Source organism: Pantherophis guttatus, chromosome 14 (assembly GCF_059756535.1).
Source record: "Pantherophis guttatus breed Tessera chromosome 14, ASM5975653v1, whole genome shotgun sequence".
Taxonomy (NCBI): Eukaryota; Metazoa; Chordata; class Lepidosauria; order Squamata; family Colubridae; genus Pantherophis; species Pantherophis guttatus.
The window spans coordinates 797,116-813,124 of NC_142076.1; the positions used below are offsets into that span (position 1 = coordinate 797,116).

General features: G+C 42.2%; 1 protein-coding gene across 2 annotated transcripts in view; it reads left to right on the top strand.

Moving 5' to 3' along the window:
• Positions 1-13,437: 13,437 nt before the first annotated feature.
• The window catches only part of SYNGR3 (synaptogyrin 3), a 34,809-nt gene continuing 32,237 nt past the window's right edge, over positions 13,438-16,009 (top strand). The window contains exon 1 of one of the 2 annotated variants that reach the window (XM_034420664.3): positions 13,438-13,694. In XM_034420664.3, the coding sequence (XP_034276555.1) occupies positions 13,596-13,694 (99 nt within the window). In that variant the 5' untranslated portion in view covers positions 13,438-13,595. The remainder of the gene's footprint in view (positions 13,695-16,009) is intronic. The other variant, XM_087878807.1, reaches the window with a different exon arrangement.

The window sequence follows — 16,009 nt, forward strand, 5'->3', positions numbered from 1 at the left end:
GGACTATGCCTTTTTGGTGGAAGAACTCAGAAAGCGCCAGATATAGTATAGAGGTTCCAACCGGATTGGTGATGAACTACTCAGGACAGAGATATTGTCTTAATACTGTATGGAAGGCAAGAGATTTTTACTCCAATGTATTAAAGGCTGGAGGTTCATTCTCCCCAGAAACCAGAAGAAGAAAGGAAGCAGAAGGAGCAAGAAAGGGAGAGAAAGAAGCTATGCAGGCCCAGGTACAGGCTCAAAGAGGGGCCTTGATTACTGAAGAAGATTTAATACAATTTATGACCTCTGCCCAAGATCTGGAGCTATTTGACAAAACAGAGGAACCAAAGGACCAAAGACAGACTCGAGCAGCAACTAAACGCAAAGAGGAATTAAAGGTGCAGCAAGCTCAGATAAAAACACAAGAAACTACCAAAACAGAAGCGGGGGAGGGGGGGACAAGGCCGAAGATCAAAGTGAAAGATGATCTCCAGCTAATGCTTCAAAAGCTTCAAATTGCCAAAGATGGCCAATAAATTTCTAACCTGGAATGTCAATGGTTTATATTCACTGCAAAAGAGGAGGAAAATATTTCATTACCTGAAACAGTATAAAAATGACATTATTTGCTTACAAGACACACATATTAGAACAAAAGATCAAAAATATTTAATAAATACAAGATTGGGGACACATTTTGTAGCATCTGCACCAGAAAAGAAAAACGGTATAGTTATATACCTAAAAAAAGGCTTAATAGCTAAATTAATTGAAGCAGATGTGCAAGGAAGTGAAGGGAAACAATAATAAGGATATAATAAATAATACTAGAATATGATATACTGGTATACTAGATTCTGTAACCATTAGGTTCCTGTAATACATATATGCCTTTGTATTTGTATCACATATATTATGCCTTTATATTTGTATCTCCTGTAACAAACATATTCTGTTATTAGGCCTCTGTAAAGTAACTGGTATTTGTCAAACGTATGTCCCTGCCATTTGACCTGAACTCATATCAATCTCTTTCTGTGCCATCTAAAAGCATGCTACGTATCTCAATTGAAACTAGCCATCAACAAAGGGATAATTTACACCTCAGTCCTAATTTATATTTGATCTGGATAAACTCCTGGGTCTTCCAGAGCCAGGGGGCAAAGTGGCCAATTGAGTAAACAAAGAAATGCTCAAGATGACTGATTGGGAAGTTTCTATTCCCCCTTGCAGGGCAACAAGGAATACACAAACCTAAATTAGGAGGCCAGAATTGGGTACTAAACTGACGTCTCTGAGGGTATAAAAGGACGCCATACCTTCCCCAAGGTGTGGCTATTTCCTCGCATGCATTGTATCTGTATGTTCTGGATATAGTTCCACCCAATATTTTGTTTTTGGCCATAAATAAAATCTGGTTTTTTTGCAAGCCTCATCTTGAGTCTCTCTCTTTGGCATTCTGGTGACTCTAGTGTATTTTGGGACCTTACAGAAGATACATTGCAATTGAAATTTTAATAGAAGGGAAAAAAACACTTTTGATTGGATTATATGCACCAAACCAACAACAAGAAAAATTCTACAAGATTTTACATGCTAAATTAACACAATGGAATTACAAATCGTATATATTGATTTTTTTCCCGATAGACACCAGTCATTTTCCAGGATTGACTTTATACTAATTACTAATGATTTCCTTTCCAGGGTGAAGAAAACAAAGATATGTCCAAGAACATTATCAGATCATAGCCCGGTTTGGATGGAATTGGAGCATGAAAAGGACCTAGGAAGTCCTGGAGGTTGAATGAAAATTTGTTTAGATATGAGGAAAATGTGAAAGAATGTAAAAAATTTATGAAAATTTTTTTCGTTATGAATATGCATAAAGGTATATCTATGGAAATGGTTTGGGATGCAAGTAAAGCATATATGAGAGGTATTTTAATATATTTGAATAACAAACATAGACGTAGACAAGAAAGAAAACGGTAGGAACTAGAAGAAGAAATAAAAAATAAAGAGCAAGTATTAATATTAAATCCAACAGATAAGAGAATAAAAGAAGCAATTAATTTATTGCGAGGGCAATTTAATATGTTGATGGCAGACCAGGTGGCAACTAATTTGCAATATGCCAAACATAATACTTTCTGTAATGCTAATAAACCAGGTAGATGGTTGGCATATATGCTCAGAAAAAAACAAAAGTCACGTACCATAGAGAAAATAGAATATAAGGGTAAAGAGGTGTATCAGCAAAATATGATTAAAAAAGCATTTTTAGAATTTTATATGAAGTTGTATACTAGTGACAAAATCCAAGGTATAGATATAGACAAATATTTACAGAAGGAGAATATTTCTATAGTTTCAGAAGAGCAAAGGGAAGGTTTGAATCAATTGATAACTTCTGAGGAAATTGTTTTAGCAATTAAACAATTGAAAATGGGAAAAGCCCCTGGGACAGATGGATTGACAGCTGTTTAATATAAAAATCTGCAGATAGAAATGGTGGAACCACTTAAAGAATTATTTAACAAAATACAAACTGGAGGAGAAGTACCTCCTTCCTGGAGAACAGCATTTATTTCCTTGATCCCAAAGGAGGATCAAGATCATACTCAGCCAAAAAACTATAGACCTACATCACTTCTAAATACAGATTATAAGATTTTTACTAAAATATTAGCAAATAGGCTAATGCCAGTTATGCAACAAATGATTCATAATGATCAAACTGGTTTTATTAATAGGCGATATATGAAAAGTAATGTAAGGCAAATAGTTAATATATTGGAGTATTTGGGAAAGAACAACCAGGTCCTTGCGGTGCTTATATTCTTAGATGCGGAGAAGGCGTTTGATCAATTGAATTGGAATTTTTTATTGAAAATAATTGAAAAGATGCAGTTTGGAGAGTATTTTACACAATCTATTAAGGCAATATATTAGCAACAAACAGCACAAGTAATAATCAATGGTGGTTTAATGGAAACTTTCAACATAGAGAAAGGAACAAGACAAGGATGTCCCTTATCTCCATTACTGTTTATTTTGACTTTGGAACTTTTGTTGAACAAAATACGTGGTTCAGATAAAATAAGGGGAATTAAAATTAGGCATGAGGATTACAGATTACAAGCATTTGCAGATGACCTGGTTGTGACTTTGACCCAACCAGTAAAATCGGTTATAGGTTTAATGGATATAATTAATCAATATGGACAAGCATCTGGATTTAAAATAAATGCAGGGAAAACAAAGATAATAACTAAAAATATGGTTATAAGTCAAAAAGAAGAAATAGAAAGAATAACGGGATTATAAACAGTAAAGAAGGTTAAATATTTAGGGGTTTATATTATGACATCAAATGCGAAATTATATAAGTATAATTATGAATTGTTGTGGCAAAAAATACAGAAAGAGATGGAAAACTGGAAAAAATTGCAACTATCGTTGTTGCGAAGGATAGCTGCAGTGAAAATGAATATTTTGCCAAAGTTCTTATTCTTTTTGCAAATGATACCAATATTGAAAAAAGATAGAAATTTGAATGAATGGCAGAAGGGCATTAGTAATTTTGTGTGGGCAGGAAAGAGACCGAGAATAAAACAAAAAATAATGCAAGATACACGTGAAAGAGGAGATCTCAAAGTGCCTAATTTAAGATTGTATTACGAGGCAGCTGCTCTCTCAGTAATTAGCGACTGGATTAACTCAACAGAAGAGAGAATATTGAATATTGAGGGATATGATTTGCTATATGGGTGGCATGCATATTTATTATATAATAAAAAGGTGGACAAGAATTTTAAAAGTCATATATTGAGGAATGCATTACTACATGTATGGAAAAAGTATCAATATAAATTAAATAATAAATTACCTATATGGGCAATACCTAGACATACGATAGAGAATGTAAGTGTAGAACAGAAACAAGATGTGATTACTTACAAAGAGCTTCTTATTATAGAAAGAGGCACATTGCAGTTAAAGTCTTTAGGGGTATTAAAGGAAGAAAGGATAATTCAAACTTGGTTTCAGTATGGACAGTTGTATACTAGATGGAAAGAGGATCAGAAAATTGGTATCTTGCAAAATTAGGAAAATCTGATAAAACAAATTAGGGATCAAAGCCCAATGCATATTAAAAGGTTGTATAATGCATTGATAGAAATAGATTCAGAAACTGAGCTAGTGAAAGACTGTATGATAAAATGGGCACAAAACATCGAGGAACCAATAATGATGGAAACATGGGAAAAAATATGGGTCAGAAATGTAAAATTTACACAAGCCCAAAACTTGAGAGAAAATTTTTACAAAATGTTTTATAGATGGCATTTAGATCCCAAAAAGTTAGCTTGTACGTATGTATCCAACCCTACAATCTACATGCTGGAGATGTAAATGTGATGATGCAACGTATTATCATATATGGTGGACATGTAAAAAAATTAAGGCATTTTGGATTAAGATATGATGGATTATACAAAATATTCTTAAAAAGAAGATAAAATTTACTCCACAGTTGTTTTTATTGGGTATAATTACAGACTGTACGGTTATAGAGACTAATTTGATTTTGAACTTAATAACTGCAGCCAGACTTTTGGTGGCGCAGTATTGGAAGAAGGAAGACGTACCTACCATTGAAGAATGGACATTAAAAGTAGCTAATTTGGCGGAGATGGCTAAAATCTCTGCATATTTGAAGGATCGTTCGAATGAAAGATACATATTGGAATGGAGAAGATGGATTGATTATATTCAAAAAAAATATGGGACTAAAAAGTTGTAAATAGCTTATGAGTGAATTTAGGTGAATTTTTATATTCCTATATTTTGGTATGTATGGAGGAGTTAAAATGTGAGGGGGAGTTAAGAGCTTATAGTTAGTTTGTTTAAGTTTGATTATGTTTGCTGAATGCTATACCCTGTATTTTGCTCTGGGAAGTCAGGGGGAGGGGAGGAGAAGGGAATGGGTGGGGGGAGGAAGGGGGGGAATTTGTTTGTAAAAATATTTTAAAACTTTTCAATTAAAAAAAAAAGATCCTTTTGAATCTTGAGTCTGTCTTCAAAAGTGTTAGCAATTCCCCCCAGCTTGATGTTATCTGAAAATTTCCCCTTCTAGTCCCATATATAGATCATTTATGATGATGCTGACGATTACTGGGCTCAAGGCAGCACCTTGTTCATTTCTAGGTGCTCACAAATACTCTGCTTGATTATCTTTTTCAGAATTTTGAGTTATTGATGTCAATTTGATTTGCCTATAATTTCCTGGATCTATTTTTCCCTTTTTGAAGATTCAACTCTTTTCCAGTCCTCTGGTAGTTCCCCAGTGCTACAAGAGCTCTGAAAGATTACACTTGGTGGCTCCGAGATTACGTCTGTCAGCACCTTCAGAGCCCTGGGATGGAAACCATCCGGTCCAGGTGATTTGCACTCATCCATGGTGGATAGGTATTCCCTTACCATGTCCTTGCCTATTTTGACTTGTGTACCTGTTCTATCTCCCTTGGTGCTGCTTTTTATAGGTTGGGCTATTCTTCCATTTGCATAAAAACAGATGCAAAGAAGGAATTAAGCAGTTCTGCTTTCTCTCTGCTGCCAGTCACCTTCTTGCTCTCTGCTGCCATTAGTAGATCTATTGTTTGAGTAGACCTTGACTTCCTTTTTGTTCCTTACATATCAGCAGAAACTTTTTTGTTGTTATTTTTTGCAATAGTTGCCACTCTTACTTCATTCTGGGCCTTATTTAATATGATGTAATTTAAATGATCTAGAGTTAGTGTCAACAAATCAGTGTTAACAAATATACTGTAATGTACAGTATATTATCTGAAGCTTGTCTAGATTGTTAAAAGCCAGATTGAGATGGACTGAGATGAATAAATAAATAATATCTGACCAAACTGATTGTATAGTCTAGCTAAAATAACAGTTAAAATTTTGCTATCCACAATAATCATAACATAGAATTATAACTGGGATCTTTGCCTTCTAAAATCAGAAATATCTACTATAAGTTTTGTAAAACAGGTGTGTGCTATTTTTATATTCCTCCTCCTCCTTGGAATAAGTTGTCCCTGTCAATCCTTGCAGTCACTGATGCTTCATCCCACCAGCCTTCCTGCAGTCTAAAGAAGCACATCATCAGAGATTATTTTGTAAAGAATGGAAAAAGAGGGGTAAATAGCGAGGCACTTGAGTATCTGCACTGCTGCTTCTTCCTATATATTTTAGTAAAGAGAGTTTTCTGGTGGTGGGAATGCTGGGCTCAGCTGTTGCCCTCGGTGGTAATCAATCCTTCTCTGACCTGCATGGGGATAAGATTGGAACTGGCATTGACATCATGAAATACATCATGAAATCGATGTAATTATCACAGTCAACAGTTTGTTGGCTTGGGTTATGTAACAAAAATACTATATTGTGGCTTCTTTACTTATGTTGGTGAAACCAGCCATTGGGGCTTGCTGTAAAACATGGTTTATGGCTCAGTATTTATACAAACCTATCCCACTGTGATTTCTCCTGTAAGCCATGATCAAACTAACAAGTTAATGTGGTGCTGTTCACTTCACTGCAAACAGCAGAGTGTGCAGTTTATAAACAATTATCAGTGGTGCTTCACATGCGGTAGCAGCAAGCCAGTGTTTTGATTTACATTGTGTTATCCAGTCACTAGATTGAGACTGGTAACCACATACATTTCTCAGATAAATAAACCAGGTTCTCCTACTGCATTTATCAAACAGAAAAAGTCTTTTATTCAGCTACAATCAGATCTTGTAATCCTGCAACGGATTAATCAACAGCCCTTTGTATAATATTTTCCTTTGCCAGTTTTTCCAGCCTTTTCTCTTCCATAAAGGCACTCTCTTCAAAACATCCACAATTTTCACCTTAACTATTTATAGATTCTTCTCATAAATGTTCACATTTAATGGGTCTCATTTCAGATAGAAAGAAACGTATTTGGTTTCCCCTCTTTTGAGAAGAGCAGTCTCAGGCTGCACGGAAGGTGGCTGAATCGGAGAAGCCCAATTTATTTTACCCATTCAGTAATATTTAATTCATGTTTGTGATAGTGGCAAATATCTGTAGCTCGAGTGCAGAATGAGGGTGTCGGTTCATTCTCCAAGCTTAGGGAATGTCAGTGTTGGCGTTCACCATTCCTTAAATTCCACTGAAGATGTTACCTAGCCTGGTAATAAAACGTTTAGATACCAATTCACAAGCTCAGAGATTGATTCTTGTTGTTTAAAGCCAGTTGAGCTCCAGATGAATAACTCCCCTTTAGGGAAGAGGAGAGCCACCCGGTCATATACTATTCCTAAGGGTCTCCTTTTGGGGGGGGCAGGGGGGAACCCTTTTCTTTAAATGCAATTGCTGAAATGCCATTAGTGTGTTGTCCTTATGGGATCTCTAAAATAGGCTTACTTTTAAAAAACTCCTTCAAACATTAGCAGACCCCTCCAAAAAATGTTAAGGACAAGCCCCCTGATTTCACTCAGAGGCTCCAGCCCCCCTTCTTGTCAAGTGAGGGCCCTTCAATCTCTTTCGCCTTCTAAAATGTTTTTTAAAGTAACCTTTAAAAAGTGAGTGGAAGTCAGTAATAGATACAAGTCAGTGACTCATCCGTAACTGAAAAGGAGGAAGAAAACATCACCACGAATTGTGAAGGTGTTGATTTTCAAGCTCTCTTCGCCTCTTATAAAAGGAGGCAGATTCTCAAGGGGCTAATGAAGGGGGAGGAAATTCCCCCTTTCAGTGGTTTCCTTTCTCCGCAAAGGCAGGCAGGCAGGCAGGCTCTAATCTGGAGTCAAGAGGTCTGATGCTTTTCTTGGAAGAGGATAAACTGAGGCACAAGGAAAGTCAAGATGGCTGGAGGGGGGAACCCGATTGGATCCTGCTGGACCATTACTCTAGGAGGAGGAGGGGTATGCGAGTGTTTTCCTGAGCAGAGGAGTGACGTCATAGTTGTCATGGCATCAGTATCTATGGAATGAAAATCATCGTTGTGACTTTAGATGAGTTGGGTGGGGAGAACATGGCTGCACCTTTGATGTAAAAATCCTCCTGGTATATTGCGTGACATCCACAGTAACTACTCCCTCCATTTGCTCACTCAGGTTGCTAATGTGCACCACAGCCTGACTGCAAGCTGGGGTTGTAAAATGTCTTTATTAGTTCTTAGCCATCAGGGAAAGGGATGGTGATAAGGAATTTTTATCACTATTCAAAAAAGGTCATATGCATCTTGCCAGAGTAATTAACAACAACCCCGTTAGGTAGGCCATCATACATTCCAGGAACAACTAATCTACTGCAGATCTTTATGTGCTGAGTTAATGGGTTTAATATTTGCAGGGTTTATGATGGGTTAGTGCACAGCCAGCTAGATGTTCAGACTGCATTTGGCATTTTTATCCACGCAAATAGTCCTTCCCAAGGACCTGGGATAGGCAGTTGTGGGTATCTGATGGTGTTAGAGGTATCATTGCAGGATGGAATCTGTTCCAACCAAGCTGCCTATTGACTGATAGGGATTCTGTGTGTGTGTGTGTGTGTGTGTGTATCTGTCTGTCTGTCTCTCTCCCTCTCTGTGTGTCTCTCCCTCCCTCTCTGTGTCTGTCTCTCTGTCTCTTTCTGTGTCTGTGTCTGTCTCTCTCTTTCTGTGTCTCCATCTCTGTCGCTGTTTCTCTCTCTCTTTCTTTCTCTTTCTGTCTATCTCTGTCTCTCTTTCTCTCTGTCTCTGTCTCTTTCTCCCCTACCTTGCAGAGAGGTCTTATGGAAATAAAGAAGGGAAAGGGAAATGTTTGTCCACTTGAGCTGCCGAAGGAAAGGCATACTAGAAATAAAGGCAACAATTGTATTTTGGAAGACAGCACTGAGAAAAGAAAGTAATATAGCTATCATTGCTGCTTGCTTTGAGGGGTCTCCCTCTTCTGCCTAAATAGGCAACTTGGGGCTGGGGAGACACAAAGCCTGTAAACTATGCAACAACAACAACAATTTATTATTACAGTCTTAGACCAGAGACCAGAACAAATAAAAGCACTGTGTATATATATATATATATATACTTAAAAATTATAGTATAAAATAATAAATAACAACTAAAATCTATAATAAAACCCAATGCCAAATTATACATGGTCTGACTCAGAGGTGGGTTTCAGCAGATTCTGACTAGTTCTGGAGAACTGGTAGCAGAAATTCTGAGTAGTTCGGAGAACCGGTAGTGTTAAGTTGGGTGAATGAGGACGCAGCAAGCCAGGCCGTGAGTGACAACAGCTCTTTATTGTATGGTGAGAACCCAGCAACTGACCTAGGGAAACAGCTCCCTTTATATACCTAGCAGCTGTGGTGGTCAGCCAATCAGCTGAGGGTCAGTTAGTTTAAACTTCCCGCCTAGCAAACCTATTTACATAACAGGTAGTTATGTAAATAGCCCCCATCTATTCTCTGCCTCCCAAGTCCCAGCTGATCGGGAGGGAATGGGGATTTTGCAGTATCCTTCCCTTGGAGTGGGGAGGGAATGGAGATTTTACAGTATCCTTCCCCTACCATGCCCACCAAGCTATGCCACGCCCTCAAAGCCACGCCCACAGAACCGCTAGTAAAAAATTTTGAAACCTACCACTGGTCTGACTATACGATAGTTGCAATCCCTAAACTGTGTGGCCCATTGCAGATTCAACGCTAAAAGGGAAAGGACTAAGCAGTGCGAAGGGTTTGCCACAATTGTTATATAACATTGTTATGGTGGAGAAGACATGTATTTGCGACGAATCCCCAGTGCTGCTGCGCAGAATCTGGCCACCTGTGCTGTAGTTATGGACGGTTCATCCTTCAGCAGCCACTGAAGATAGGTAGTGTCAGAACGGCCAGGATACCTAGCAGTTATTGGCAGAATATGTTTTTTTCTAATCTCCGTATAAAAGGAACATCTAAGGAGCAAGTGACCCACACTCTCCACCTCTCCTGCGCCGCAGGGACAGAGTCTTTCCGTGAATGGTATCCTTTTATACTTGCCATACAGGACGGCCGATGGAAGCGCATGGCACCGTGTGAGTGCAAATGCTTTCCGGTGGTTTGCTGACTCCAACTGACTAAGATAGCCGGCAGGAGCAACAAGACATCTAATGACATCTGGAGCCAGAAACGACGGAGTTTTCCCTAATTCGCCTGCCTCTCTTGTAAATGCCTGTAAATTATGCCTCTCTTGCCATTGGTGGATTTATCACCTGGCCTCTGCTTTTAAAAATATCCTTCCTCTTCAGGCTCCCTCACTGATGATTTTGCATCTGCAAATCCTGGCTCCCCTTTGAAGTTTTTCCTGTGGACTGATTCATGTTGTCTTTAATAACTGCACTGCTTTTAATAGGATTAAAAATAAACAGATTGTTATATTTGAGATGTGTCATCCTTTCACTGTGTTTGCAGTTTGGTACTTGAAAGCTGTATTATCAGCCGCTTCCAGTGCTGTGTGAACAGCAGATTGTAGCTCATAAATATTAAATATTGATTCAGATAATTATCAGTGATGCTTCCTATACAGAGGTGGAGAGCATCCCAACAACCCTGCAGAGCAGATTATTACCAGTCCATTTGGGAGACTGAGGTAGGAAAGCTGAGGCTGTGGCATCTCTGTGTTAATCCATGGCAGCTGGAAGTCAAATCAGAGCCTTTATGGATCGGATTCATAAAGCTATTAATTTAAGCTAATGAGCCAACATCTGTTCCTTTGAGGCAAACTTTCCACCTTGCCCTTTTCTCCCTATCCTCACTGCTCACACATAACCTTGAATTCTGTTCTTCCTTCCCCCTTCATTTTGCTCTACAACTGCAGACTGCAAGCCCGTTGGGAAAAATGGCAACAGGATTATTTCTGGATTTGTGCAGCAGCACCCTGCACGTGATACAAATTAATTAGGCAGCAAAGTAAACAAAGGGCAAATCCTAAATCCAAGACTATCTTGCTCCTATCTCTATTGTCATAGAGGCTGAAGAACGTTTGTCCACCTTTGTAGATTTTTTCTATCCATTTTCATCCAGCTTTTTTAAAAAAAAACACAACCCTCCTTAGGACCATAATATGTAGCAACAGCCACTCTTTCATTGGGAAGAGACATAATGGCAGGTTTGTAGGATGGAATTTTCTTTATCTTCTCTCCTTATACAACTAAATATTGTGGTGAATAAAGCTAAGCATTTTCTGCTGAAATACTATTGCCTATTTTTTCTCTGGTGCTTCCCTTTCCTTCTCTTCTCTTCCTCCATGGCTTTCCTTCCACTCCTCAGGCCAGCATCTATTATTCTGAGAGATCTTAGAGAAGCTGCAGAAATTAGAAAACAAAACAAAAATTACATCATCTTAACCTTTTGGGCTGCCCACTCTGCAAGCAAAATGCAAGCTAGAAACCAATGGCTCGGCCCAGTCAGAAGAAAGCTAATGGCCAGCTAAAAAGGCTTTAGAAAAACTGGGAAGTGCTTAAAGAGCATTAAAGATGAGACCTGAGAGTTGCAAAGAGAACACTTGTGCCAAAGGACCAGACAAACAGTAATGGGAGTTACAGGAAGGCCAGTATAGGTTTAATGTCAGGACAGCGATGGAGTAGCAAGAGCAGTTTGCTGGGGGGGACCTATGATCTGGAGAGGTGAGGGGCTTCCTCCATTGCATTAAAGCAGAAGCCCGAAGGCTTTTGCATCTTGTCAGGCAAGGGCTTCCCAGTCCAAAGGTGGTAATGCTCAGTAGGCCTTGCCAGGGCTTGGAGGCTAAACAGGACTAGCTGGGTTTCATACTTGGATGGCAGACCACGAGGCAGTCTCTGGGCTGTGGGCAAGTCAAAATGCATCCAGGACGAGACATGCAAATTACTGCCAAGAAAACTGCAGAGTTCTAATGTGATGAGGAAGGAACTGGCAAAGACCAGATTTAAGGCCTCCGTTCATGTAACCCATTTGGGCCAAACATCCCCCCTCTTAAGAGTTAGGATTAGGGTTAGGGTTGTTGGTTAAAACAGGAGGAGACCCTACAGGGATGCCACCTGAGGCCTTAGAGAAAAGCAAGATGTATATCTAGCAACCAAACCAGCTTTATCTGTCTCTTATTATACAGCTTGGATGCAGCTGATGCAAATTACACAATTTGAGGACACAGTCATGTCTTTGTGATTTGTTCAGACTCCTGGGCCTTTCTATGGGTGAAGAAGGTCCTTGGCATGTTCTAGAAACAGATGTTAAAACAAATGTCTTTCAACATTGTGCTATGCCATGGTTTGCTTAATAGTGGTGGACTAAATAAAGCCAGTTCACGGAGTTTGTTTTTTTTTAATTGATTTATATGCCGCCCTTCTCCGGAGATTCAGGGCGGCTTACAATGTGCTCAGCAATAGCCTTCATCCTTTTGTATATTTTATACAAAGTCAGCTTATTGCCCCCACAAACTGGGTCCTCAATTTACCTACCTTAGAAAGGATGGAAGGCTGAGTCAACCTTGAGCCTTGGAGAGATTCGAACCAGCAGAAATTGCAGGCAGCTGGTCTTAATATCCAGCTTAATAACAGGGTGCCTTAGACCACTGTACTGCCAAGGCTCTTTGGTTTGCACAGCCATTCACCAGCCTTTGCTTTCCAGAAATGTGTCACCTCCAAGTAGGTTAAAAATCTGAAGGACCCAGGACTGATCCTCCACATGCCTGGACAGGCAAAGATGTGCTATGAGGATCTAGGGGAGGTGGGGTTGGATTAGGAGCAGGGGGTCGTGGCTTCCAGTTCTGCCTCAGCTGCAGAAGCTCCCTGGGCAACTCATCTCTCTTAACTCAGCCTACCTCACAGGGTTGTCACTGTGATCAAAATACACAGTTTGTATTGCACTACAAGTGGATTATATCTATCTACTCAAAATACTAACACTTTGCATAAGGTGCGGACATAGATATGCCCAACATGGGTTCAGCATGGGTTCTGAACACCAGCTATGGGTGAGTCTGAGTGGCCCTGATGCAAGGGAGATGTTGGGCCAACTACATGAAGCCTTTTCAGGAAAGAACACGACCCATTATCAAAGCAACAGGCTAAGTAAGCAGTTTGCTAGCTCATTGGCACTACTAGAATTTGCAAGCCAAGGTAACTTGGCAAACCCAGAGGGTTTCACGTGTGGAGTACAGGAACCCAATAGGGGTCGGCAGCCCTGGCCAAGGTAAGCTGGACTACAAAGCTCATAACTCACTGAAGCTGATGGGCTGGGATAGTCGAACTGGGGCGGGCACGAGGCTGGCCAAAGCTGGTGGCGTCTGAGCTTGGTGGGGCCGATGAAAAGCCGTTTTCCTCCGCCTCGCCCGGTCTCGAGGCTCTGGTTTAGCTCGGTGCGGATGGTGGGAAGCCTCCACAGGCAGAGACGGGGCGGGCGAGCTCGGCTGGCGGTGGGGGCGGGACACTGCGGAGCGGCCAGGGCAGCGCCGGCAGGATCGCGGGCTGCGCGGCTGGCGGGCGGGCAGGTGGTGGCGCCAGCTCGCCCGTCCCCGCCCGCCGCCGCCCCCTCCTCTCTTTGCCTTCGCAGCTCGAGGCGGCGGCGGCGGCGGGACGATGGAGGGCGCTTCCTTCGGAGCCGGGCGGGCGGGCGCGGCGGTGGAGCCCGCGGAATTCGCCAAGCGGCCCCAGACCCTCCTCAGGGTCATCGCCGGGGTAAGAGCCCCCCTTCCTCCGCCCCCGATGCCCTTTGCTGCCCCCGGGAAAGGGAGTGACGCCTCAGCGCGGGGGCCGCTTGGCTCCTCCCGCCTTCCTTGGCACGGGGGCCCTGAGGCATCCCCCTCGGCCCATCATCCGCAGCCAGCCCGGTCCTTGGGGCGCGCCAAGCGGGAGCCGAACAGGTGGGTGGTGGGAGAAGGGGAGAGCCGGCCAGCCTCTTCCAGCGCTCCGATTCTCCCCCGGAGGTCCCCCTCCCCTCCCCCTCCTCCCCCCGCTTTGCCTTGGGAGCAACAAGCAGAGTCCGCCGGAGACGCGCCCCCCCCCCCGGTCCCCGCCGTGCCAGCCCGCCCTGCCCGGCCCTGCCGGTCGCCATCCCCGAAGCCAGACGTGACGGAGGCGCCGATTGCGGCATCTCGGCCGGCAACCTCTCCGCCGAGGGGGCTCCTCCCGTCTCGGGGCTGCCGGCTCAGCGGCGGGGAAGCGGGCGAGCCTCCCGCCGGGCGGAGGGGAAAGGAGGGCAGCGGCCGCCTTCAGGGGAGCGGGCTCGGGGCTTTGACGGGGTCCGCCGGGGAAGAGCTGCCCTCCTGCCCCACTTCGGCGGCGGCGGTGGGAGCCCCCGGCCCCTCCCTTTGCGAGGCCGCTTCTTCTGCGGTCCCCTCCCCGCCTTAGGTGGGCTTTCCTGCCGAGGCCCCCAAAGCGGCTGCGCTTCTGCTGCATCTTTTGAAGGGCAGGAGTGATTCCCTCGCCGTCTGCTTGGGTGAGGAAGGCGGTGGGCATTTAGGTAATGTCATTAATATACTACAGGCAATTATCCGAAATACTACCAGTAAGATAATTAAAAAGAAAAGGATTAAAAATCTATATTGGAAAAATCTATATTGGAAAAAGACCGGTGGTTGTTGTTGTTGGAAACCTGTAAACCTTGGTTTAATGTTTTAAATCAAGGGGGAAACACTGTCATGAAGCATACAGTACTTTTGAAGACAGGTTTTCCTTCATAACCTGTTTTGGATGTGTTAATTCAGACTGAAGGATAATCCAGAGGAGGCTGTCACCTGAGCATACACAGAGTATTGTATATTCTCCGCTTCCTCAGACCACTGGCCACATTCACAAGGAAACTCATTTCCTTAATTAACCCATTTTCTGGACCTGCACAATATCATGAATGCACTAAATTGGGATGGGTCTGAGCAATATGATAAACCAGATTAAAATTAGCCAAGAGTAGCATTTGAATGCATGCAGTCACTAGACCAGTGTTTCTCATGCTTAGTGACTTTAAGATGTGTGAACTTCAATTCCCAGAATTCCCCAACTAGCATTTCCCCAACTAGCATTTCCTACCTCAGATTGCTGGCTGGGGAATTCTGGGAGTTGAAGTTCACATAGCTTAAAGTTGCCAAGATTGAGAAATACTTCATTTGACCTTTCCGTGGCCTATTTAAATGTTTTGGCCTTTTTCAGGTATGGATTATCTTCTAGAAAATAGATGTGTTTATGGACAGGGGAGAGGGAGAAATAATGTATGGTCATGAAAGGAAAGAAAATTATCTGTGACAGTAACAGAGTGACATTGTTGAAGGCTTCTGTGTTGTGTGTAAGAACAGCAACATGTTTGTAGCCAGGGGCTCTAATGTTTAAAGATCACCTTTTCAGCCTTTAGGGTTCTTGTTCATCTCTCTGTACTTTGAGAGGGTCAGTAGATACCAACAAAATAGGTTTGATAAACCTGTTCACACTATTGCCCTGCTCAGGCTGCACCTATAAAGAGGGTGCAGTCTAGGGGGTTCCTGCAGCCCCAGAGAGGAACTGGCCACTCAGACACAGCTGCAAGTTGAGGCTGATCAAATCCAGAAAGATTCTCTTGGCAGCTGTTAAGATATAAAGCGAGCAGCCCTCATTTTAACTCCCCACCCCACCCATCTCCTGAATCTGATTGCCCATTTCTGAACAGCACTCGCTGCTACCTTCTATTTTGTGGGCACTCTCACAAAATGACTGCCACGGGCTGGGCTTATTAATGGCTGAACTCCCAAAATGGCTGTGACCATTTCCCGAATGCCCACTTATCAGAAGAGAAATAAATAAGATTGCTCCCCTCGAAATGCTTCTATCAGCTTGATTGGGTTTTTGCCTTTTTTTTCTGGGCAACTGACTGAGCTCCCAAATCAAGTTAAAATCAGCAAAATTCACCAATACGTGGTGAAGGTTGGCACCAGTCTGCCCACTCTTCTTCTGTAAAGCTGACCGTCTTTTCCAGAGCTGCGGCAGCTGCAAATTGGGTAAGCAGCCCCTCTGTGTGTTTTCGA